At 39.8% G+C, this 26,988-nt stretch overlaps 1 protein-coding gene across 1 annotated transcript in view; it reads right to left on the bottom strand.

The window, feature by feature from the left end:
• The window catches only part of vwa8 (von Willebrand factor A domain containing 8), a 93,036-nt gene that overhangs the window by 24,830 nt on the left and 41,218 nt on the right, over positions 1-26,988 (bottom strand). Inside the window, exons 19-30 of the mRNA XM_005475231.4 lie at positions 24,384-24,490; positions 21,389-21,460; positions 20,496-20,572; positions 17,292-17,367; positions 15,340-15,475; positions 14,744-14,863; positions 14,370-14,575; positions 8,088-8,239; positions 5,729-5,837; positions 5,252-5,390; positions 3,381-3,568; positions 129-248 (exon numbers count right to left, since the gene is read on the bottom strand). Of these exons, the coding sequence (XP_005475288.1) occupies positions 129-248; positions 3,381-3,568; positions 5,252-5,390; positions 5,729-5,837; positions 8,088-8,239; positions 14,370-14,575; positions 14,744-14,863; positions 15,340-15,475; positions 17,292-17,367; positions 20,496-20,572; positions 21,389-21,460; positions 24,384-24,490 (1,502 nt within the window). The remainder of the gene's footprint in view (positions 1-128; positions 249-3,380; positions 3,569-5,251; positions 5,391-5,728; positions 5,838-8,087; positions 8,240-14,369; positions 14,576-14,743; positions 14,864-15,339; positions 15,476-17,291; positions 17,368-20,495; positions 20,573-21,388; positions 21,461-24,383; positions 24,491-26,988) is intronic.

Consider the following 26,988-nt stretch of genomic DNA (forward strand, 5'->3'; position numbering starts at 1 on the left):
CGGTCTAGTTCAATGTTAGATGTTTAAATCTAGTCACGTGGAAAAAATAAAGCCTTGAATGAAAAGCAAAGAGTTTACGAGCCACAAGTGAATTTAAATTTGTCTCTGGAGACACCGAGTCCTCTGACCTGTTGTTCCTTACTGTTCCACCAGTTCAACGCTCTGCTGGAAGACTGATCACTGTCAGGGGAAATCATGAGCCTCCGCAAGGCGCCTGTCACCAAGTCCAAATGGAGCACTGTGTTACCCTAAAGAGACAGAAAGAGGAATTAAAACTGGAGAATACAACTGAGAGGAGCCTGAATTCTGGATGGTTTTCAGGGGATCGAACACTTTTCTCACTCAGTGCAAATTATAACTTTTATGTAATGTGTTTTTTGGTATGTGTATTTTTAATGATATTCTGTCTCTCTCCATTAAAATTAAACCATAAAAATTAGAGTGTTAATTTGTCTATTTGGATGCCAATTACCACTACACCACAATGCACCACTGCAGGTTGCTGACAAGGAAATAGTAGTGTCATTCAGGACACTGATTTTAACATACAGCTGCTTGTCTACAAATCACTCGGCAGCTCTGTGCCTAAACACATGTCCAAAAAGCTAAATGCATATTATATGAAATATTTTGTTATTTGAAAGACCTAGTAGTGTCTTCTCATGTTTTAAGGTTCAAAGCAAACCCGTAGTGAGGTGGGCAGCATTTTTACAGCCTAATCACTTGGAGATCCAACACATTTGTATAACACAAAACTGTCAACACTGAATACAGTTGTCCCCTCTCCCTCTGCCATATGTCCTCTTGTCTCCTAAAATGCTCCTACAGACAACAAGGTTACAGAGAGTGTCAGCAAGCGTACTTGGAAGATTGATGGAAAAGGTTAGTTATTAGTCTGCTAAGATATTAAATTAAAAAATGTTAGAATAATTTATTTTTCATATAAACTTTATTATTTTTGCTTTTTGAAGAGTACTTTGTAGACCTTCACTCTTATCCATGTGGTTTCTTCTATATTTTGTGGTAAATGTGGGTTTAACTGTCCCTGAGCTCATCAGTGAGCAGGATTGTCTTTTGCTTTGGTTTAACTTCTTGCAAACACTTCCAATAACCTCCATCTGTGCTCTTTTACACCACCCACACAGCTGATCGACTTCTTCTTAATTAGTTTCATTGAATTAACTAAATATTTCTTGATTTCAACTTGTAATTCCCTGTGTGGTCTCCTGTTTTTGTTAATTATGAGCCAGTTTATGACCATTTCTGTTTAATACTATAAATCCTAGTGTTTATTTCCTCCAGTACAGTTCCTCCATCAACAGAGGGTGCTCTTCTCCCAGTTGAACCCTCTGGTTTGGGTGCTGATGTTCCTCTACATTCAACAAATGTGCCTGCTGCACTTTCAGCTAATTCAATTCAAAGATAAACCGATTGCCCATATGGGCTTCTGTGTTTGTATGCAGGATATTTTTGTGTGTGTGTATGTGTGTGCGCGTGTGTTTTGGATGAACTGTGCAAAAGGCTTTCATTTGTGACGCACAAGGATTCATCTTCAATTGAGTTTTATGAGAAGGAGCCACAGGGGAGCTGGCCTCGGGCCCGGCTACCCTGCTTCACGCTAATGGTTTCCTTATGGCCTCCCATTCCTGACACTCACACAGTGATACTGAAGACTGGTTGAGCTATTCAGAGAGGGCAAACCCTATTTCCTGATTCTAAACATACACTGCCATTGGAGGAAGTATGTACATCTGAAAGCACACGTGTGGATCCTGCATGTGGATGTATCTGCACTCAGATTTTGTGTATCTGAGGGATAAAAATATAACTGATATGTTTTCATGCCCTTAAATGTATCATTGTGATGTCTTTAAATACTTTCACAATACTGTGGATGCATTCATTCATGTGTGTATGCCTAGGACAATCTGCCAACCTCTGTATAATGTATATTTGTGTGTGTGTGTGTGTGTGTGTGTGTGTGTGTGTGTGTGTGTGATGGTTTCCCTGATCTCCCTGGAAGGCCAATGACCTGTGAATGAACTTCATGTTGTCTGGACCTCTTCATTTTTAGACAGACGTAACATGATCCATCGCCACGGTATTTTTAGAAGTCCTCCTCTCGCCTAATATGCACCAGCTGTGAAAGTGTTCTGGTCGAAGAAACAGCCTACACACATTGTTCTTGTCTGACACTCTGCTGTCATAGGACAGGGTCTTACGGGGTAAGAGGGATTCAACAACCGACTCAACAACCACTAACCTCCAACCATTTTAAGAAGCGGACCTCTGCACGGCTATTTTAAATCTGTGAGGAATCTGTGGTTGTCCTCAAGAAATAAAAAAAAAGTTTAAATACCAGTGTTGTGTAAGTGTCCACTTACTGGATTGTAAACAAGGATGTTAGACAAAAATGGTTAGACTAGGGTTCCTCAGTGAAGACCAACAGATGCAAGTGCACCATTTTTATACCACTAAAACTACAAAACATACTTAATGTTTTGTAGTTTTAGTTTTTTCATCTTCTGGAACTCAGACGTTTATATCAATTGCAAAAGCCAGTCAAGTCTGACGCTGTTAAAGTTAGCAACACCCAAACATATATTTGACCAGTCACGGAAGCTCCACTTCCACCTGTCTAAGACAGACCAATCACTTCAAGGACACTACATTTATAAAAGCGCCTGGCACCATACCAGGTATTGTTGATAAATAAAGAAGAGTGGTCCGTGGCCACCACCTGGAGTTGCTACTCCAGTGCACCTGCTGTCACTTTCACTTGCACCAAAGCAGGTGAAATAGATTCATAATGGTTTATGGTTCCTAACTGGACAGAGAGATATCCCTGAAGGTTAACTGACTTTGTGCTATACTGTGATGATCCAATGTTTCCTTTTTATGGAGTACCATGTGCTAGCCCATCTATTTGTGTGATGCGCTCACACTGTCTATGAATCAGCCTGGTAACGAAGCCAGTTTGACATAATGACTTCAACCTCATGATGGTCGTCAAAATACCTTTGTATACTGTTGTACACAGTCTATGATTGAAAACTGAAATCATGATAACATAGCAAAATGTACAAACTGATCAAAGTGGGCAAAAACTGAAAAATGTCACCTTGTTCAAATCTATGTTAAGTGTTACAAGCTACAAGCCTTTTAGGGAGCGTGTGAGAAATGCCAGCACAGAGCAAGCCCCAAACCCCACTTCCCTTTGAACAGGCATTTAGAGCAGTTTGGATAAACAGCCATTGTGAAAATGTGTAACATTAACAATGAAAATCTCATTGGGTACATTAATTTGATTCACTCAATCTAATGTAATCTAATCATGCAAACTTGTCTTTGTGTACATGTGTATATATTTGTCTGCCAACCTGTTCCTCGTGCAGCACCACCTGTCCATCCAGTGGACTCCCAAGTGGAGCAACCGTAACAAAGGGCTGCCAGACACCACTGATGGTCCTGGGGAAGACATCGTAGAGCTCTATGCACTGGATAATTTCCCCACGCTCCTTCATGGAGTACAGGGACACTGGGTTACAGGTGGCCACATACAGCACATCTGTCAAAACAAAGATTGAATGCATTCTGTGAATTGAGCTACTGCAATAGGCAGTACATTTTTCTCAACAAGCCCACAATGCAATGTGCTAATTAAATAGACTAATGTTACTCTGCAGCTGTCAGTGTCGATGAAAAATGGTGACAATCTGAAATTAGGGGTGGTCATCATTGATCTAATATATAGGGATTAATAAATACACTGTAGGGGTGATTTCTGACACAACCGATGTTATAATGGACACATGGCACTCAAGTGATTCTGGATTGAACAGATGAAAGAATTCTGCAGGGGAACAAAAACTTATTTGGGGGTGAATTCAGCAAACCTTTGAAGTTTAAAATCAGATTTTTAAGGAAATTCTGTAAATGTAAAGTTTGTAAATCCTGATGACCACTGAAATAAATCTAAATACATTTAGATAAAGTTTCACAATAGCTCCAATGTAAAGTCTGACAGGTGCTTTTCAGTGTGCTTCTGATTAGGCCACCTAAAGCTGATATAAAGCTGAAATATTATCATACTAACTTTTATGTTTTCTTATATAGGTTAGTTGATATCATCGGCCAATATGAACTTGCTGCAAAGATATGAGGATATATGTTGTCCAGTATGTATGGACTGATTCTTATACAGCGCCTTTCTATTCTTCTAGAGCACTCAAAGCACCTAATACAAGATCCCTCATTCACCCATTTACTCCAGCACTTTTTTCTTCTATGTTTAAGTTCTTTTGTATCTAATGGGATTAGTATCTTGCCTGAGGATATCTTGCTGCAGACTGGAGCAGCCAGGAATCCAACCACCACTCTTCCGATTAGTAGATGGCCTCCTCTACCTCCTGAGCAACAGCCACCCTCGTGCATCTATGTAACACTTGTGATTGTCTCTTTTATAGAGCATGGTGCAGACAAAGACATCTGGGGTAATTTACAAATGGTGTCATCACATAGTTTGTTAAGCAGAGTTACGTCCTCTCAGCACTGCCTGCAGCACATGTAGCAGAGTAGCACCACAGCTGAACAAACATGGCGCAAAGTCTAACCGTGTGCCCGTGGTAAGTTCCCGACTACTTTGTAAATTGCTGAAAACTTGTAACAGTAACTCCATCTTTAATAACTCAAGAACCAATAACTCAGGGGGAAAAAACAGTATCAAAAATCCAATCTCTTCTAATATCCTTTTGTTTTTAATTTTAGTAAAAATTCTATAATTAGGAATTTTTAATTACCTTGTTAAAATTTCCAGTTTTTTTTTTTTTAATGTTGTTCTGTCGTTAGTGATTTTCCCATTGGTCTAATTACTTTTTAAATATGTGAATCCATCTTTGTTCATTATGTCATGTTAATGGTATCCTGTCTTCTTCCAGTTTGTGATCACTGTCACTGCATATCTTGTGCTTTCCCTCTCCCTTACACAGCTGCACACTGTGTCCAGTACATACTTTAAAACAGTTTCCTTGCTTCATCCTGTACTGTTCACACACATACTGAGGCCTAGGGTAAACGTTTTTTATTGTTGTTATTCCTTCCTGTATATAGTACCTTATTTACTTCATGATGCTTCACCCTCTGAAATCTCTAAAGCATCGCAAAGAAAAGAACATCTGATAATACAGACTCGAGGATGGACTGCTTGATAATGTTGGGAACGTGCGCTAATTCGTGTTTGCCTTTATAATACCATCTTTGGTGGTGACGTCACAGATGATGTTAACTTCGTTCATGGGAATCTGCCAGTGGGCTTTCTCTTCAGTGAAACTCAAAGCCCTGCTTTCCTGCCTGTTGCAGGGGTACTTCTGGACACGCAGAAATACTGGGCCCTGGAAACACACGTCAGACACTTATAACAGTGCGCAGGCACTCACAATATATCAAAACAAGTCATACTATTGCAACAACATGGCACACTCTAGTGTTCTGCTTGCAGCTCACGTGCGAAAGAGTTAAAAGAGTACATTCAATAAGCAATGTAACCAGAGGAACCATTTAGATTGTGGATGAACATCTCGATATATTTCTTACGTTAAAAACTCATGGCTGTCAGTCTTTTGTAGCTGGGAGGAATGTATGATAACCACAGACACTCACTTTAAGTACTGTTCCAATACACGAGAAATGTGGGGCATCACACTGTAATAATCTGTCTTCATGTGTATACCTTGACGTCTATGGGCCGTGTGTCTGTGGGACACAGTAGTTTGCGTCGAGCGTTGCCACCTTGGTTTATGGTCCAATATCCTGTCATCTTGACCTCCGGCAGGGGAAACCTAAAAATTGAAGGTCACATGATAACTCCACTGTAAGGCCTGCAAAATGTAATTTATAACATGAAAGTACTGGCACAAATGCATGGGAGGTTTTTGTTTTTTTCTGGGTGCGCGTATCGATGTTGTGATTTTTCATTTTGGAAATGGGAAACGATTTTGCTTGCCCACATCAATTAAGATGAACTCAGCCTACTTAAGGGCTCAACGTGGCTGCCACAAACTGATTTCAGATGTGAGCCTTATCCCGTTACAAGCTAGATTGTTAAAACAAAGACTTTGAAATTTGATCCCACTGTCTCAAGAAAGGCTAAAGTCAACATACTCAGAACAAGTGTCCGTGTGTTTGTGTCTGACCAGATGTCCACTGGTTTTCCCATGAATCATAGCTGGCCTCGGGCCATGATCTTATTGGCTGCAGGTGGACTGAAAGATGCATCAGAACCACACAAAAAAATTCCAAAGAGGCTGGAGGATAGACAGTTCTCTAATCATAAGCATTTCTATGAATGGAAAAGCAGTAAGAGAAACTACTCTTTGTTTTCCATTTCCAAATCTGGAATCTAAGGGACAAATGTTTGCTGTGATGTGGGTAGAGAAACTAGTCTGATAAGGTGTTTAAGACAGGTGATGACAGAAGAGTAACTGAAAGACTTGGATTGATGTCGGTACAGACATAACAGGAAAATACTTGTTTCTGCCCTGTTTGGTTCAGGATTTACTTGTTAATGAGATATGAACGTGTATTTATAAATGTGATACTTAAATAAAACCACAGGAGACAGAAGAAACAAATATTTTCCTTTATTTAAAAGACAAAGCTGTACATTGTGAGGCAATGTGGTTGATTTCAGAATAGATTTTTCTTATAAATAGGTTTAAGAATAGATCTTTGTTTATTTAACACTTCAGGAAGCACTGTGGAGACTTCACAAAAGCCTCAAGGTCTAATAGAAACCACTCATACAGTTCAAGGCAGCATCAACCGAGTTCAAGCCTTTCAGGAATTCAATGCCAACAGTTAACAATATTTTAAAATTACAAAATGATGCCTGACAGTCACACTCTCACGTAGAACGGTCCCTGAAACCGCTGACCTCTCAGAAGCCACTTTCAGCTGGCAAGCTTCTGGAAAGGTTCTTTGAAAGGCAACAACAAAACTACCAACACAACAAAAACCACTGGCATTAACTCCGGGGGAACAATTATGCTGAAAATGTATGCATTAAAAGATTGCATGGCCAACATTACTACTGCATGTCTTCTGCATCTCAGAGTTGCTCAGCTCGCAACAGAATGCCTTCCACTCGCATCGCATTAATTTAGTGATGTATTTCACTATATCTCTTTGTGATATGTAATAAGAGAGACATTCCTCTATGATTCATTTGCAGCATTCAGAGCCAGCTCCAAACCAGAAGACAGATTTGTGTGTCGGGGGCCTGTGTGGGATTGGGAGCACCGTGAAGAATGCACTAATGGAGAAGAGCATCTTGCATGCACGGCAAATATTGTACACTGTGCACGTCTGCCATCACTTTACCAGACTGAGGAAGCTAGCAGGGTTGATTATTCACATTTGAATGGGCCTCATATTAGATTATATTTCCACTGTGTGTTAAGCACCTATAGTTTCTGATATATTTAAAATAGCTGACATGTTAAGATAAACTCTGAACAAATCAAGTAATGACAAGTTTAGGTTCCATTATTTAAAACCTCTTCTGACAGATTTCTAATTTTATGAGGGATAAAGGCTTGGATTAACAAGAAAAACAGCTCCTCTGTGGAACTGATAAAGACCCCAGATAAGGCTCTATTCTGCGATCATTCTGGGCAGCGCCACATGTCAGCTAGCACCTTTTATGGTATGACAAACCCCAAATCTTGATCTGCTCCATCACTGACTACGTGTTCTTCATGTATTTTGGTCCATCCAGCTGTTATTAACCCCCTGTGAGGCTCTGTGACCACAGTTTAACTAGATTCATAACACAGAAAGCTATTAGTCCATTTTCTTTTATAGGACTGACTGGTCGCTCTAACTGTGCAACAATCTGATTCTGTCTCTGTTTGTGTCACGTAATTGATGTGCCTCTAATGTGTGTGTGTGTGTGTGTGTGTGTGTGTGTGTGTGTGTGTGTGTGTGTGTGTATGTGTGTGTGTGTGTGTGTGTGTGTGTGTGTGTGTGTGTGTGTGTGTGTGTGCGCGCGCGCGCGTCTTGTCAAACATCTTGTTCTCCCGATGCCTTACTCCTTAGCCAGATTGACAGAGCTGGGCTTGGCTCCAATGGGAATCCCGTGCTTGTGCAGTGCTTCAATTAGAACCTCCCGCATGTCTTTGTTGTATGAGTCAAAGTCGAAGACGTTTCTCACCACGTTGGCCAGACCCTCGTCGGGAAATTTCTAGCGGGAGGTAAAGGAGAGTAGGAAGGAAAGGGCAGAGAAGTGGAAGTAAAAGAGGAAGGGTCACCAGGGAAAGAAAAGGAAGAGGAAGGAAGGACACAGAGAGTAGGAGGGGGAGGAAAAATGACAATGACAGGTGGGAGGTGGGAGTTATGGAAAAGGGGACAGAGACAAGGAAAATTAATATGATTTTCAGCACCTTAACAGGGGTCAATGCAGGGACAGTTTGGGATAAGACATAAGAAACAAAGATTAGTTATCTCTAATCTCTGAACACTGACAGACAAGAGCATCTTTGCTCCTTCTTTGATGATAATTACAGACTCCAGTTCTAATGCCTAAAAGCATTTTCTGTATTACAAAGCAAACATGGTGGCACATTTGAGAAAGATACTACCTACGTACAAGTGATGTTTCCTGGCAGCTTAGAGCAGTCCTTGGATTACTTGTATACATGCTGACTTCAATATTAGATACTTAGGCCAGTTTAATATGAGAATCCACCACTGGAAGAATATATTTACAGTATGACGGACAATAGACGAAAAAAGGAAGGGTCTTTTTTAAAGCAACAGATTTCTGATGCGTTCTTTTATATAAGCAGACAACAACCTAAAAAATCCTCGGAGTGAAGATTTTGGTGACAGACTTTCTTTGTTTTACAATACCAAACCAGCACAGGGGTTTTGAACTCTTTGTGTGCACACTGAATATTCAACACCTTTACCAACATACTTATTTTTAAGATCTGTTTTTGGTAATGTGAAAAATATGAAAAATAAGTGTAATATATCATGTTTGTCTGATTAGAGTATTATGAATCAGCAGTGAAGGGAGAAGTAAAGACAGACATTACAAATCTAATTTGATAGCTGCTTTCAGTACTTGACAGTTATTGAATATTGCAGAAATTTTTCAGGCTATATTTCCAGGCATAGAAGTGACTGATAGCAAAGAATCTTAGCTAAACTGATAAGGTGGAAATTAACATAATAGCTGCAAACACGAATGCATCCCCTGCCCTTTCAACTCTTTACTGCACTACATCTTCAGTTTTGATGTGAGTAATCTTCATGCCATTATTAGGACCATAATTGCACTTTTAAGCCTCCATATTACAGTGTACTTCTACAGTCCAGTGAATTGCTGCACAATCAATAGCAGTCTCTCCCAGTAGGTTATAGCTGACTATAAAGCACCGGGCTGCACCGATCAGGACAGTATAAATTAAGGTTAAAATAGAAATGAAGGCATAAAATGAGCTATTTAGAGTACAGCTAAATTGAAATGATTCCCTGTCACACCCAGTCCATTCAGACATCAATAATGGTGGTGATGGATGAAAAAACTGGGTGGTCACTCAAATATGAGCTGGTCTCTGTACACTAAACTATTGATCTATAGTGCAAGCTTTAATGCTTAATCCCCTCTACCTTCTCTTCTTTTGGAGTCTGTTCTTTTTGTGCTCTATAGCGTGTACATTTCTGAAGAAAGCAACCACGAGGAGGCAGGGAAATGTGACAGCTCTGCATACAGCCATTCACTTGCTTTTCTTTTTCCAGATGATTGAGCTGAGAGGACGATGGTAAACAGCAGCTTATAGCTATTGATGGTGGGAGACTGTTAATGTAAACAGCATGCGCTCTGTAATGTGGCTCCATACTGTTCGTCTGAAGGTGGAGAAAATGGAGAAGCTGCTCGAAAAACTATTGTATCAAAGGGATAAAAAAAGATTTGAAATATAGGTGACATTCACTTCTAAACCCTTGTAAAATATCATTATAAATGTAAAACAAAACAGCTACTTATTGAAGAAAGTCTAGTAATTTTATACTAATACAAATATGTTGCTTTGATGACATATTGATGATCATCTCGCCTAGCTCCTAAGTCCGTTTGTGGTGCACATCTGTGGCCTCTGAATACTAGGAAATTAGAGGGTTAAGGAGAGGAATCGGTGGCCGGAGAAAGAAAGACGTGATAAATGAGGGTGGAGGGACTTTTAAGCTCATATGGCATGGACTGGAAAATTCCTTTTAAGAGCGCAGCCAATGTGACATATGATACTAATTATTTTAATGTTGGAAACCACAGTCCTGCATCGGCAATTTAAGGGGTAGCCATTATGCTTGTCTTTATGACATACACATCACAAATTACAAAAAGAGTTGGGATGCTGTGAAAAATGTAAATTAAAAAAAATGCAATGATTTGCATATCTTACCAAAGCTAAATTTTACTTACAAAAGAATACAGAAAATATATTGAATGTTTAAACTGAGAAAAAGTATCATTTTAAGAAAAAAAATGAGGGCATTTTGAATTTGATGGCAGCTACAGGTCTCAAAAACAGTTGTGGCTGGGCCATTTTTACCACAGTGTAGCATTGCCTCTTCTTTTAACACCGGTCTCTAAAAGTTTAGGAATTGAGAAGAGAGCTGTTGGACTTTTGTCTCATATAAGAGTCTAGCTGCTCAACAGCCCTGGTTCTTCTTGGTCCTGTTTTTCGTGTCACGATGCTTCATTTGATAAAAGCCCTCTGACTCTTCTATTATGAAGCCATGCCATTATAATATATGCAGTATGCTTTCTATCATTGTCTTGCTGAAATATGCAAGGCCTTTCCTGAAAAAGACACCTGGATCTTGTGGTAAAACCTGTATTTACTTTTCCAAGCTGCCAATAAATGATAAATGATGATATGATTCTACCTTTTAATCCAGAGGTTTTCCATGTTTTCCAAAAAGAATTTAAAATTTTGATTTCTCTGACCACAGAACAGTTTTCACTTAAAAAAGCTTTGGCCCAGAGACGACAGTGGTGTTTCAGGATTTTGTTCACACGATAGAGCTTTATTTGTGGATGGCACAGTGAACTGTGTTACTGACCCCCAAGAATCACGTCTGTTTTCACTGCAGTGCTGCCTGAGGGCCTGAAGATCATGTTCAATTATTATTGATTTTCAGCCTTGTCCCTCGGGCAAAGAGATTTCCCCAGTTTTCCTGACTCTTCTGATGACATTATGTACTGAGGATGATGAGATATTAGCTTTTTGCACACTGGTACCTTCATCTTCACTTCTGAGAATCTCTGCCTCTCTAAGACGCTCTTTTTACACCCAAACGTGTTACTGACCAATGAACCCAATTAGCTGCACAATGTTCCTGCAGCCGTCTCTTTCTACAATAGCACCACTTACCTTTCCAGCATTGCCCTAATCATAACTTTTAAAAGACGTGCTGCTGTTATCAAATTCAAAATGGCCTCATTTGTTTTCATTAAATAGTAAAATGTCTTAGTTTAAACATTTGATATATTTTCTGAATAAAATGATGATTTCTATTTTTCATTTCATTTTAGTATAGTATACAATAGTATACAAACCTTTTTGGATCCAAGGTTGTATATAACGCTCCAGTGGTGCATGCTCTTATAAAAACACGGCCAAGGTTTGAAGTAATGCGTTTAAGCTATGTACAAGTAATCCACATGAGTCAGAGGTTCACACGTCAGACTGCTCTAAATGCTTTGTTTCACACTTCTGTAGCTCTGTCTGATGTAACAGAGAGTGGGGATGACCAGATGCCACCAGCATCAATACTACTATCTCCAGATACCAAAAAATACTTTTTTTTTCTTTTTTAGTACTGCAGGTACAGTAGATAGCACATGTACCATAGTCTTGCATAGTCTTGTCAATGTCATGCTGATGAACAAAAAGAAGAACACCCACAAGTTCAAGAAAAACTGTGCAGGGAACAGCAATAACTGCAATGGAAGATGGTGACTAGTTCAGCTGTTGTCACAGCTCTGCCCTGACGTTGTTATAAGAAAGATAAGAGTTTGGTATAGAAGCACTTTTCATTTGAAGCAGATGACCAAGGGCAATATGCAAACAATCCTATCATGGTTCTCAGACCCAGGTAGGAAATACTTGCAGTATAGTGACAGACCTAAAACCATCTGTTCAAAGAATTCAAGTTGACTAAAGTTGACTCAGTTCATAGTAACAACATCCAAAGTATTATCCTTCTTGTTTAGATGTTATTTTCTTCAAAACAAAGTTCAGGTTTAAGTACATGCAATATCTTAATTCTATAGGTAAAGGTACAGACTACTAAATTTCCTGTATTGTGACATACCTAGTACAGAGGGGGCATATTTAATATGGTCATCTCAGGCATAGAGATCTGGCTGGGGGTATGGAAGCCCCACCCACCTGTTACTCAAACCTCTTTTTTTTTTTTCTTTTGTACATTGATAGCCAATGTTCCCTCTAATTTTTCATGTGTCTGAGTGAACACACAAACTCCCTGAGCGATCCCTTTGACCACTGTGAGCGACATCAGACGTGTGCACTGTGGTCACGCCAGCATCTAATCCATCCAAGTTACATGGTTTATTAAAATAATCAAATTACAGCATTTACATTTATGTTAGACTACTTTTAATTAACTGCTTTAGCCCACTTACAATGAAAATTTAAAAAATCCTGTTCATGACCTGTGTAGTATGTTAACACTATTGGAAGTAAAAATAACTTGAACTCCAATTTTGAAAACAACTTTCTTTCTTTTCTTTTTTTTTTTCATAAAGCTCTGACTTGTATTATGAGTATGAGTCTGTGGTCTGGGAGAGTCCTATAACTCTGTCTGCAAAATACAGTATATAATGACCAATGTTGGGCAATTAATTATATAGTTACTACTTCAAAAAAGTAACTCAGTTTGGCAAACACCAAAGTTTTTTGCAGCTATTTATTTTTTTTAATGCAGCCAAGGCGTTTTTTTAAATAAACATTTCAAACTATTTACAGAACAATCAGCTGTTCTGCATCAAATCTGATGCCACACAAATTATTTGTGCCACTCCAAAAAATAATTTCTGTCCACTATGAGATAAAGGAGAACACCAGCCTGATACCTGCAGGCCTGACAACAGGAGATGTATCACTCCTGTAACACCTGTAACATTCAGCAGCCGCCTCATTGTTCTGACACACACAACAAAACTATTGACTACACTACACACTAACTACACAAGATTTGCGCTAAACGTCTCAAATCTCTCACATCTCAGAACACCGCCGTCACTCCTAAGTCTTCCCCCCGTTTCTTAACAACTAGATGCCACGTTGCCATATCATTTTTTGATTGGTCAACACGGTACTTTTTTCGACCAATAGGAAAGGGTGGGGGGTTTTTTGGTTTTGTTTTTGCTCACAGGCGGAGAGTGCTTTCAAGCGTTTTCCTTATAAAACGCAGTTTTTACCATTTCTTCCCGCAGTAAATATAAACAACGATAGTATTCAGGAAGAAAACCAAACATTGCATATATTTTTATCATAACTCTGGTTTTACGTGGCCTATCAACACAATTTAAAAACTGGTATAAAGTCCACACTTTTTCCGTCAATTGTTCCGTCTGTCCTGCTCACATCTCCAGTGGTTGTACACGTTGTCATTAATGTGGCTTCACTGCACATCAGCCACGCCGCTTTGCTAGCTAAACCACCGGTGTTGGCACATAAGGACGCTGTCATAGCCTGTCAACGACGTTGATTGGCTGCGTATATACGAATGTGAATCGCATTATTGGCTGGACTATAGGATAAGGTGGCCTCGTTCTAATCCCATACAGGAGCAGCCAGTCACTTACTGGCTAACACTGCAAAACAGAATTGTTAAAGTTTTAATTTTAATTTCAATTCAGGTTAGATTTTTTTTGTGCGCAACGCAGATTTTCTGTGCGCAGAGACCGTGCCAGCAGTGCGCACGTGCGCAGCTTAGAGGGAACATTGTTGATAGCCAATCAGAAGAAACCTGGCTTAAAGGAATAGAGCTAAAACACAGATGAGATTTTTTTGAACTCTCAGTCACTTTACTAGAGGATAAAAACATGGAGATACCGTTGATCCCTTTAACTGACAGTTAGCTGTATGTTTAAGCTGTAAGCTTCTGAAAGTGGACCAAAGCACAGACACCCTCTGTCCTCTTGGAGACAGCTATATTTTGAGGAGACTCTCTTACATTATTAAAGCACTAGCAAATCAAGATTAAGGTCACATAAATGTTACGAATTATTAATAAAAGGTAGTCAGTATGTACCGTATTTCAGTGTGTCTTCCTACCTGGAGGTGTTTGACAATGTTGACCACCTCTCTAGTAGAATAGGGGTAGTTGATGGTACCCTGGTCGGCCATGGACCTGAGCTCTCCAAAGGCTGCCACGAGCTTTTGCAACATAGCATCGGGAACATCGGGGCCATACTGTTTTAGCATAGCCAGCTCTGCTTTGGGCTTCGGGTTGTCCACAGCATGGCAGCTAAAAATATCGCCTGGTACAAAATACAAGACAAAATTCAATGTGTTTCTCTCCATATACAATATTCGATATCCAGGGCAAAAAAAAAAAAAAAGTTAAATGTTTATCTATTTTTAATTTGTTGGAGTATTAATGTAGTAGGAAAAGGCTCAGTTTCGGTTGTGCGTGTGTTTTTGGGTACCTAGAGCTCCAAAGAAGTCATTGCCCAGGAAAGGAAAACCAGGTCTGTTAGCGAGGACGATCATCCTGAAGTCTGGGTGCATAATTATGGTGTTAGGCCTCCCCTTGGCTTCATGTGGACCTGTGGAGCAGACAGTTGTTGTCTACACATGACCAAAACAAGCACAGTTTCATCTCAATCTGTTTCTGTATGAATCTCCTTTTTTACTCTGTGTTTTAATTTGTGTCACAGATTTTCACACACACCTCTACTACGCTGACAGCCTGAAGGTCGTGTTTATGAAGTCTCAAGATTGCGTTTACATTCCACTAGGAGGATGAGCCTCTCAGGAATGGAGTAGCTGTCAGCAGCCCATGTGATTACATGGGAATACGTGGAAAAACTAAATGTTTACAGAGCAGCGCGATCCAAAATCTGCTGGTACCTGTCCATAAAGGCTTTTATCCTAAGCCTCCTTCAGTGGCCTGCATCTGATGTTCCACTCATGTTTTCAGTACATGCAGTCCTTAATTTGCCGTAAAAACAGTCCTCGTTCTGTATCTGGGACATGTCTGCTGTCAAGGTGTGTGCATGCATGAATGTGCGTATGAGTGCACCTGAGATGATTCTGCGTCCATCAGCCAGGATCATCTCTCCGCTCTCCACCAGGGTTTTGAGGATGCAGGTAACGTTTGTAGGAGCTTTGTCGGCCTCATCTATCACTAACACATGGCCAAACTTCACTGCCTTTACCTGAACACAGACAACACACACACACACATGCTATTTGACTAACAAAAAAGCACTACTGTTGTTGCAGTTGTGAAAAAGCTGATGATGAAGATGCTGTCCCAGATAGAAAGAGTTCATGTGGTGAATACATATATCAAACTGGCCTACACATTCACATTCCACCCTCACAGGTTTTTTTCCCTTATTTTGACTAAGAGGTCCTAATTTTGGGATTGTGTAGGTGTGCATCACAATGTACTAAAAGCTATGGACACTGTGTTCTGAGAAGTCATCAGATATGCTCCTATGAAAGCTGCTTATTCGGCACATAAGCTGAGAAAGTTCTTAGACATATGGGAGACACAAATACCACAGTTTCTTCTCTGCTGGCGATTAGAACAAGAAAGCTAATATTATTTATTTTTATGTATTTCATGGAGTAAACCATTAAGAGGGCTACCATTGTCAAGCAAAATAATCCTTTTTTAAAATCTTGATCTAAAATGGCCAAGATGGATATCTTTCTCTGAGATTAAAAAAACAAGCAAATAATGTTTGCACACAACTCTGTGCCATTACACCACTTACATAATATTACATATTTACATGTATATACACATATAAATAGATTTAGATGTGGAGTTCCTCAAGGCTCCATTCTTGGACCTTTCATACTTACATATACACCCTCTCTCTATCTCAGATTTTACATTAATATTAGATTTCATCATTCTTATTCACACCGCACACATCAGTGTTACCTCAGGATTACTGATCCCTACACTTACTCAAAAACTCTAGTGATTAAATTAGTGAGTGGATGTGCCAAAGCTTCCTGAAATTGAAAGAAAAGACTGAGGTATATTTTTTCACCTCTAAAGAAAAAAGAATTAAAAGTCTCTAACGTATCTAGAAGAATGTTGCTTAAATTCTCAAACCAGGCAAGAAATCTTGGAATCTGACCTAAATTTTGATAGCCATATAAAGACAATTAAAAAAATCAGCCTATTAATCTTCATCTTAAAACTATAGCAAAAATTACAGGATGTCTGTCTAAAACTGATACAGAAAAATAAATCTGTGCACAGATTTATTTTTAGTGGACTATTGTAACAGTTGAGCACATTAGTCCAATTCTCAAATCTCTGCACAGGCTTTCTTCATCACAAAAGATGGCTTTTAGAACACTTCTAATAGTTCACACTAAGAACTAAATGGACTTAGTTACATTTCAAATGTACTTGTACCTTACAAAACATCCAGACCTCTCAGGTAAATAAGAACAGGCTTTCTATGTGGCAAAAACAAATAAAACCATACAGAATAATACAATTCCAAGTGGCTTTTAGTTTTTATGGTCCTCACCTGTGCAAAAAAAACAAACATTCCTGAACACCTGAGATCAGCTGAAACTCTTATTTCATTTAAATTAGCATTTTAATTCATTTGAAGTGGCATATCAATAAACTATGTCTGCAACCCCCTTTTATTAGTTTTAAGTTTATAGTGGAAACAACCTGATTTGTGGTGATGATCATGTCTACCACGATATACATCTGTGACATCTGTGAACATGGGGAAAAAAACTGCAGTCCTCTAATGGGCTGTTCCCTGTGTCCACATATGGTCTAAAGATTCGCCATTACAGTGCAGAGTAAAGCAGCTGTCTGCAGAGAACTGGATCCTCCATAGTTTGACTGCTGTTTTGTCATTGCTTTTATCAATGTTGTTGTATCTATCTATCTATGGATATAGATATACAGAATGCTGTAAGTAATACGTTTGACTTGACTTATATAAAGTGGTTGCAAAGGAAGTGTCTGTGTTTCTCACTGACCAGAGGGGAGTCCTCATATGTAATGATGCCATCTCGCACTGAGGGCTGTAAGGTCAGAGTCTGGACTGTTGTATCCCTGCAGAGGCAAAAAAAAAAAGATAAGATGTTTACAACAGAGCCATTACATAAGGAGGAAACAGACTTAAAGAATTCCGAGCAGAAATCCATATGGACAGCAAAGATGGCTAGGTAATGGGAAACATATCTGCTGTCATGCTGTTGCTCTAACCCGTAAGCACAGCAAAGTTTAATGACACTTTAAGCTATGTGGTGTTAGCCATCTCTCTCTCTCTCTCTCTCTCTGCTTCTACACTAATTATGGTCGTAAAAATGTGGGTAAAGGTACTTAAAAAAACTTTTTAAGCCTTGCAGTAATGTGAATTACTTCTACACCTGTTCAGTGCTTTCGTGCAACAAGCCAGAATGCACACCAGTCAACAATCTGCCTTGACTTTGGACTCTCTAATGCACGGTTTATACCCTTGTTAGCATCCAAATGAATGTTTACCCTCTCTCCTCATTCATTCAGAGTTTCAAAATAACTGCCCAGGTATGTTTCAAAGATGGCTGCTGAGTAGCAAGACTGGCATTAGAAGGACTTTAGCTACACGTACATGCACGGCAGGGGAGAAGCACAGCACATCTTTAGTCGACAAACAAATTGTACTTTTTCTTTTAATTATATATAGTGCTAGAAAAAAAAAGTGCACCCTTAGAAATGCTTTCTATTTCTTAAGGAGATTTTTGGGGACTTTTCCTTCATTCGATAGTGGAATGGAGAGTGGAGAGGAAAGCAAGGGGACTCAGGCCGCATGTGAACCCACGGTGCCTCATTCAGGTTGCATGTGCTCACCTGCTCGCCCCATAAGCTTAAGTGGCACTCAGAAATGCTTTGTATTAAGAACAAAAAGGGCAAAACAGGTTCTGGTTACTAATTCTTCTACACAAGTTCAAAGTAACTTCTAACTGAAATGGTTAAACTTAGTTTTGTTGAACTGAAAGGGTAACTCTGGTGATCAGATCTTGCACATGTTTCTCGTAGTGCTTTTTTACTTGAACATTTGTTGCTATTATTTGATAATTGTAGATGCAGTCCAGCTAAAAAAAAAAATGTGTCAGTGACACTGTACTTGTTTTCCACAGGCCAGCCACACAATCATAACACTGAACATTTCCCCGACAACTATAACTCCTTGGGGTCGTCCAAAATTTTCTCTTTCTCTGAACATCTCCTCTCGCTTGCTCTTCGATATCTCACAATATCTGACCCAGGAGCTGTCCTAGTTTCCTTCCTGGCCGGCTGCATGTGTCTTGCTTTTTCTGAGCCACATCTCTGTAGGCCTTCAGTCACACAGGCTCCCAATAGCCACAGGCAGATATTTCTGCCTCTGCCCCGGTCTAATATTAGCTGCTGCTACAGTAGCAAACCAGGCCACATCCATGCTCAGCTCCACTTTGACTTTCACATGACTTTAAACAACTACACACGCACAGGCAGTAGAAAAAATTGGCCTTAAGAATGATATTGAATATGTTATTGATCTAGAATTGACCTGCGTCAAAATTAAACTTTTCTCCAGTAAACTGCTCGGCTTCCATCAGTCATTGATTTCTTATAAGTGCCGAGATCAAAATGAGCCCCATCTCTTGGCTCCATGATCTGAGCTACAGTCAACAGCAACCCATCAATCTATTAATGCAAGAACCTGACCTAAAATTCTTATGGTGTCACCATGTGAGTATTTATAGAACCAGGGGACCAGAATTAACAAAGACTGAAAAGGCTTTTCTTTAGTTTGTCCATGTAAAGTCTACGTTCTGGGAAATTTACTGAGGAAAAAAAATAGATTTTAATGTATTTTGTGTATAATGTATAATGTATTATATGAGAAGGTCAAGGCTGCCAAGGTAGTAAGAAAGTACTGGCTTTTTCCTTACAGCTTTTGGTGGAACAGGAAAGTTTAGTGACATATCTTTAAAAAACATTAAATTGTTTTAAAGTTGCATCAGACACACTGAGCAGGGAAGTCTTCTTTGTCCATCTGATTTATTCCAACAACTGTGTTGTAATAAAGAAAGTCTTCATTCACACCTCTCATGTTTGTCTGTCTTCCTTCACCCACAACCAGCCAGGCAGATCACTGCCCCTCCCTGAGCCTGCTTCTGTTGGCGGTTTCTTTCTGTTAAAAAGGGAGCTTTTCCTTCCCCCTGTCCCCAAGTGCTTGTTCATTGGATGGGTCATCTGATTGTTGGACTTTTCTCTCAATTATCATAGAATCTTTACCCTTACACTATAAAGCACTTTAAGGAAATTGGCGCAACTTGGAGCTGTATAATGTACTAATTTTAAACTGCAGACTGCCACTGTGTTGGCTGGCCATTTCAACTCATTTTTTTGCCATTAGATATGTGTTTACATTTTTCATGTAACCTACAATAACAGAGAAAATCCAACAATCCGACGTCTCCCTACGAACAAGCTTTTGGCAACAGTGGGAAGGAAAAACTCCCTTTTAACATGAAGAAACCAGGAAGATTTAGGCTCAGGGAGGGGTCAGCCATCTTTTTTGACCTGTTGGGGGTGAAGGGAGGGAACCAGGTGAAAAGACACACTTTGGAAGAGAGTCAGAGATTAATGACTAAATGTGAATGATAAGAGACAAGTGTCTCTTAACTGTTCTGCTGGTCAACTCAGCTCCTTGATTCAGTTATAAACTGAATTCCAGATTACATAACATAATCTTTCCACATACCTCCTTGTTACTGCAGAAGTACCCTCTGAAGCAGAAAGTTGTTGGTTGGGAACCACTACTCTAACCATGAACCTTATAAAACTTTAGCTTAGCTTCTGGATCTAAAAATCTCTTGAATGACTTCTCTGCTTCCAAAAATAAGGCTACTTGTGCTGAAGTGCATGGGAAAACAAAATTTAGGCTCTCTGATCTAATCAAACTGATGAGTTTATGGTCTCAGTAACTGGTTTTAGATCTTATCAGTGGCAACATAAATCATTAGTAAATCATGATTTCAATTAGAGTGAAAAAGAAAAACACCGTAGGGTATGCTTAGTGGAGGAGCTACGCTGTGACTGGGGGTGCAGAGTACCTTTATTTCTCAGTGAGACTTCTTAGTTGGCTCATGAAGTTTGGTTTCAAAAAGGCTAGGACAGCAACAGAAAAATGATGCTATGGTGATTCTCCTCACCTGTGGAGCTGTAGATATTCTCTGGGCCTGTTGAGAAGGTGCAGGAACCGGTCCACAATTTTATTTTTGCCAACACCCTGTGGAGGGACATCATCATCAGTCTTTATATGTGGACTGTGCTTGTAGCATAGACCACAAAGATAGAAAGAAGCATCCATTTCAACTTCCGAAGAGGCAGGACTGAGAGGGAGAGCCAAGTGCATCCCTCTAATTTTGATGGTGCTTTGCTGTGACAGGGGCTGTTCTTCGGGACTCCCACCGGCATCCCACAGAGCCCGTCGGATCTCTCGGCCAGTCTGTCAGACGTCCAGTAAGTCACTCTGACAGCTCGTAATGCCTCAGCGTGGACCGTGCATGGTCACACACTCAGATTTGCAAATGCCTTCTGCCACTCAGTCCCTCTCATATGCAAGCGCACAAATAAACACAAACACAAAACTGCACACACACAGAAACACTCCTCTGGGCTCACAGCACACCATGTCCAGTCATCCATCCTCATCTATCCTCCCTTTAACCCTGCCCAGTTGGACAACGCTGGGGGCACAGAGTGTCCCCCAAGGAGTTGCTACATGTGTCCTTATGCTATCAGTGAACTGTGACTGCGCAGGGTTGGAGGGTGACATGAGGACCCAGGGAGTCTATTTCGTAACTCTTCCCTCCATGCTCGAACAGAGCTGACATGGGTGGCCTACTTCACTAAAATCCACTACTGCAGAAATGAGACAAAACCATGGTCTGCAAACACAGATCTGACCTCTGTTTATTTTACATGACAAAAAGTGGGTTTGTAATCCTGACCATAAATGGACCAAAGGTTGCCCAGGGTTCTTTTCTGTGGGCAGAGGAAATTACAACATGGTGAAATTAATACGCTTTCAAACATCACTCACCTGGTTTCCCACTAAGAGGAGGTGCTCTCCTAACAGAAAGTCTTTAAGCATGTCCTCCATCACCATCATGTGCTGCAGAGATATTTAAGCAAACACATATTCAGCTGAACAAGTAGCTCAGATTGTAATTTAACCCAGATGGATGTTGCAAAGAGCAATACTGCTTACGGTTGAGAATAAATCAGCTTAAAATGTATTAAAAACAACAAAGTTTGCTCAGAAAACAGGTCATTCATAAAGTAGGGCATCCTCGTTGCTTCTATCCTATCTCAACCTCTTCCACCTTTTTTATTTCGGACCAAAACACGGGCAGGCAGAGGAAAAAGCGCAAAATGGGGACATGAAGAATAAGATAAATCATCAGTGTTGCCAGAGGATGTCACAATGTCATTACCACGGTTGGTTGTTCTTTGGATATACTGCAATTAATGTCACCGATAAGGCAAGGATTAGGCACAAGACACTAGCATTAAAGCAAACAAAAACCTATTGATTTATCCGCTGAGGAAAGCGATCTGTGAACAGGATACCAAAGGCAAAATTTATGGAACTTGCTGCATTTAAAGATTTGATTCAGATTCAGCTGCTTGAGTTGTGATATTTGTTACCACTCAGAATCAATCAGCACAGAGCAACAAAAGTAGGACTGTGAAGAATCTGAAAAGAAAGATAAGCACTTGGAGTTCTGCCCATTTTCACACCCACAGCATGTACCCTGAAGCCGGTGTGACTTTTGTATTTTTTGGCAACTGAACATTTTAAAAACTGAACAACACGAAGTCCATCAGGAGGAAGCTTTTAAAAAATTTTTTTTAATCCTATTTAAACACCAAAATTCAATGTGAATCACACCAAACATTCAGCAGTAATCATGCCTGGCATACACACCACGACACAGACAGTGAAGAATTTTATTATCCCATAAAACCCACCAATTCCAACCAATCAGAGGGCACTAACAGTGTATTGGGGCTGATGTTACTGCCAGGCCAGAATAGCATCTCTAAGACTATCTGATAAGGGTCCAACAGAGACGAGAAGGAGCATGGCCAGAGGAAATATCAGCTAATACCGGAACTAAAAGCAAAATCCTTACACAATGAAAACTGTCCTTTAATCTGACAAAGGCAAGTATGATAACGATGACAACAAGGGACACAAGGGTCAGAGCTGTGTTTTCATTGGTGTATGATTGCCTGAACTAGGCGGTGGTAAATCTGCAGAGCTAAGCTTTCTCAGTGTGAGGGAGAAAAAAAAGAACAATTGAGATTCAGATTACGCTTTACTGGTTGTAATCTGCCTTAGCTCTTATGCGATCAAATCTGGGTCATGTGCTGAGACCGAAAAAAGTCTTTTCCAGCCCTCTCACAGCTACACATTTGCTTTAAAATGAGACATACAGGGAGTGCAGAATTATTAGGCAAGTTGTATTTTTGAGGAATAATTTTATTATTGAACAACAACCATGTTCTCAATGAACCCAAAAAACACATTAATATCAAAGCTGAATGTTTTTGGAAGTAGTTTTTAGTTTGTTTTTAGTTTTAGCTATTTTAGGGGGATATCTGTGTGTGCAGGTGACTATTACTGTGCATAATTATTAGGCAACTTAACAAAAAACAAATATATACCCATTTCAATTATTTATTTTTACCAGTGAAACCAATATAACATCTCCACATTCACAAATATACATTTCTGACATTCAAAAACAAAACAAAAACAAATCAGCGACCAATATAGCCACCTTTCTTTGCAAGGACACTCAAAAGCCTGCCATCCATGGATTCTGTCAGTGTTTTGATCTGTTCACCATCAACATTGCGTGCAACAGCAACCACAGCCTCCCAGACACTGTTCAGAGAGGTGTACTGTTTTCCCTCCTTGTAAATCTCACATTTGATGATGGACCACAGGTTCTCAATGGGGTTCAGATCAGGTGAACAAGGAGGCCATGTCATTAGTTTTTCTTCTTTTATACCCTTTCTTGCCAGCCACGCTGTGGAGTACTTGGACGCGTGTGATGGAGCATTGTCCTGCATGAAAATCATGTTTTTCTTGAAGGATGCAGACTTCTTCCTGTACCACTGCTTGAAGAAGGTGTCTTCCAGAAACTGGCAGTAGGACTGGGAGTTGAGCTTGACTTCATCCTCAACCCGAAAAGGCCCCACAAGCTCATCTTTGATGATACCAGCCCAAACCAGTACTCCACCTCCACCTTGCTGGCGTCTGAGTCGGACTGGAGCTCTCTGCCCTTTACCAGTCCAGCCACGGGCCCATCCATCTGGCCCATCAAGACTCACTCTCATTTCATCAGTCCATAAAACCTTAGAAAAATCAGTCTTGAGATATTTCTTGGCCCAGTCTTGACGTTCCAGCTTGTGTGTCTTGTTCAGTGGTGGTCGTCTTTCAGCCTTTCTTACCTTGGCCATGTCTCTGAGTATTGCACACCTTGTGCTTTTGGGCACTCCAGTGATGTTGCAGCTCTGAAATATGGCCAAACTGGTGGCAAGTGGCATCTTGGCAGCTGCACGCTTGACTTTTCTCAGTTCATGGGCAGTTATTTTGCGCCTTGGTTTTTCCACACGCTTCTTGCGACCCTGTTGACTATTTTGAATGAAACGCTTGATTGTTCGACGATCACGCTTCAGAAGCTTTGCAATTTTAAGACTGCTGCATCCCTCTGCAAGATATCTCACTATTTTTGACTTTTCTGAGCCTGTCAAGTCCTTCTTTTGACCCATTTTGCCAAAGGAAAGGAAGTTGCCTAATAATTATGCACACCTGATATAGGGTGTTGATGTCATTAGACCACACCCCTTCTCATTACAGAGATGCACATCACCTAATATGCTTAATTGGTAGTAGGCTTTCAAGCCTATACAGCTTGGAGTAAGACAACATGCATGAAGAGGATGATGTGGACAAAATATTCATTTGCCTAATAATTCTGCACTCCCTGTAAAATACAAGTGGTTGTGAAGTGCATGCTTACCTGGGGATTATCATAGAAGAGGACGTCAGGAACCTTCATTTTCTGGTCAGCGTTGTAGATGGGAGCGGAGACACTCCCAATGGTCAACACACCGTCCTTTACCATACCTGTAGAAATACAGCAATGTGGGCCATAAACATGGTCTTCTTCATTTAGACTGACTAATGCTGTGAATGGTTCCTTTTACCCCAACTCAGACTTTGAGATGCAGTGATTTGACCATACAAACTCACATGCAGCCCATGCCCTAACTTTTCTGGACATGACAGAAACGCATGTGAGACAGGGACGCCTCCAGAATTTTTTAATTACAGGGGTGGCCATATGGGAGGCACTAAAAATATTGGGGTGGGACACCAAAAAGAGAATTTCCAGTGTTATTATGCTGTTGTCAAAAAAGACAGAGTGACTGACTGACTGACTGACTGACTGACTGACTGACTGACTGACTGGAACTGGGAGGGTGTGTTTGCAGTACTGGTGCCTTCTGGAGCTGTTTAATTGAATTGTCTAAATATAATATAATATAAATTGTCTAAATTTATCTTTGGTGAGTAAAATGTTATTATTATTATTATTATCAGCTGATACCTTAGGACTTCACCATCTTGTACAAATATTCTGACTTCTGGCTCAAAAATAAAATAAAATCCAAGTCTAATGCTCCAGAAACCTATGACGACATGGTGGCTAGGTCTATCTTTTAAATACAGTCTTTGGTGAAAATATAACATTGGACACTTTAACCTGCTGCTGCTGAGTACAAGGTTGGTGTGATGTCAGACTGTGCTGATGCACGACTATCAAAGCTAACAGGAAATATTCTTCCAGTGGAAAAGAAGAACTATCAACATTCATAGCATAATGTGGATGAATAATGCATATCAGAAATCAGACACTGTCAAGAATTCATGTCTAGAAGATGTATCAGTGTAGTTGGCAAAAACTTGGAAACGTGACATTTCTATTGCTTTTTTGTTTTTGTTTAAGTACCTTGCCTGTACTGCAGGCAGCACATGTATTGAAGCTGCAGTTCTCTCAGAACTGACTGTCCTTAGCAATACAACCAAAACCACAGGGAAAACTACAGGTAGAAGACGGTAACTAATGCTGCTACTGCAATATCTCTTCCCCATGTTTATAAGAAAGACAAAGTTTGGGTAATAATTGATTTTAAAAAGGCTATACACAAACAATGCTACTGTTGCTACTTTCAAAGCAAGGGAGAAAATACCTCAAATTTCATGAAGCAGCTAAAAGCACGGAATTAAAGTTTCATTAAGAATTCCAGGTGGATGAGTTTCAATTCAACATTCAACAACATACACAGAATTATCCTTCTTATGTTATCCTGAAATACACATTGGCACTTTGTATGAGACAGCTGGCTTTGCCAGGTTAAAATCAGCTTTGCCCCATCAGTTACAATATTTGCAGTAGCTAATATAGAAATGCTTAACTGAGCATAATCTAACAAATGTCATACCTTATAGTGACATTAACAAGCTACTAAGGAACCAACCCAACATTTCCTGCTAACAAAACATTGTGCCAACATTTTAAGTAAACAACATACCACCACCAAGTTAGTGGATTCAAACTTTAACAAAGGAGGTTAAAAACATGGAAGAATCATTTTGTTTGGCATCAAATGAACATCAAGAATCATGTACCAATATTAGTAACCCAGTAGTAAATATCCTGGATTGTGACATGTGATACAAAGAAAAATAATCCATGGAGTTCCACAGCATCCTTTTATTTTATGTTTTGATCTTACCTACCAATAGCATCATTAGCTGCTTTGTCACTGAGCATTTTGTCACCAGCTTTTGTTTCATAATAATCCCACTCACTGGTTTACATGAGTGGTGCTCCTAGCTCTCGCATGCCAACTCTAAACTCACAATAGAACACTAATCACACACTCAAGTGATCCACTGTTCAAATTATTAGTGCTTTGGAAAACATTAATTTTACCTGTAACCAGAATAATTGCATGCATGAGTCAAATGAGAGAGTCAGACCTGATTTTTGACAACGCTGAGAGGTGCTTGTGAGTCAGAAGATGAGATTACTTTGGGTTGAGCTGTTTGTTTTCTTTGAGGCCAGCTGAATCCTGCTTTCCATCTTTTAAATAATACATGTGCCTGTGCTGCCAGTATGTCTACACAGTAGAAGTCGACATTTATTCTTTACAAGGAAACAGATCACAAGTTCAGAATGAATGCTAAGAGACAAAACTTTCCGGCTACCAGCTTTACAAGTTATTTGTCATTTATCGTGCATTGTTCCATTTCTGTAGAATTAGCATATGATTGAGGTTTCCTTTGGAGGGGGGTTACAGTTCTATCTTCAGTTATTAACCTATGTTCCGTAATATTGGTACAAAAAAGACTTTATTGCTGTATGTAAATGAAGCGAACTGATTTGTGCTTCTGCTGGTATACAGTGCTGTGCAGAAGTCTTGAGTCACAATCTTAACGGTCCTCTATGAATCATTCAAGAACAAAAAAGGCACCTAACTAAAGGGATGAACCAGTGTTACGTCAACAACACATAACACACAATTTCACATAATATACCACTTTAAATTGTATCTTTA

The sequence above is a fragment of the Oreochromis niloticus genome, linkage group LG16, assembly GCF_001858045.2.
Source record: "Oreochromis niloticus isolate F11D_XX linkage group LG16, O_niloticus_UMD_NMBU, whole genome shotgun sequence".
Lineage (NCBI taxonomy): Eukaryota > Metazoa > Chordata > Actinopteri > Cichliformes > Cichlidae > Oreochromis > Oreochromis niloticus.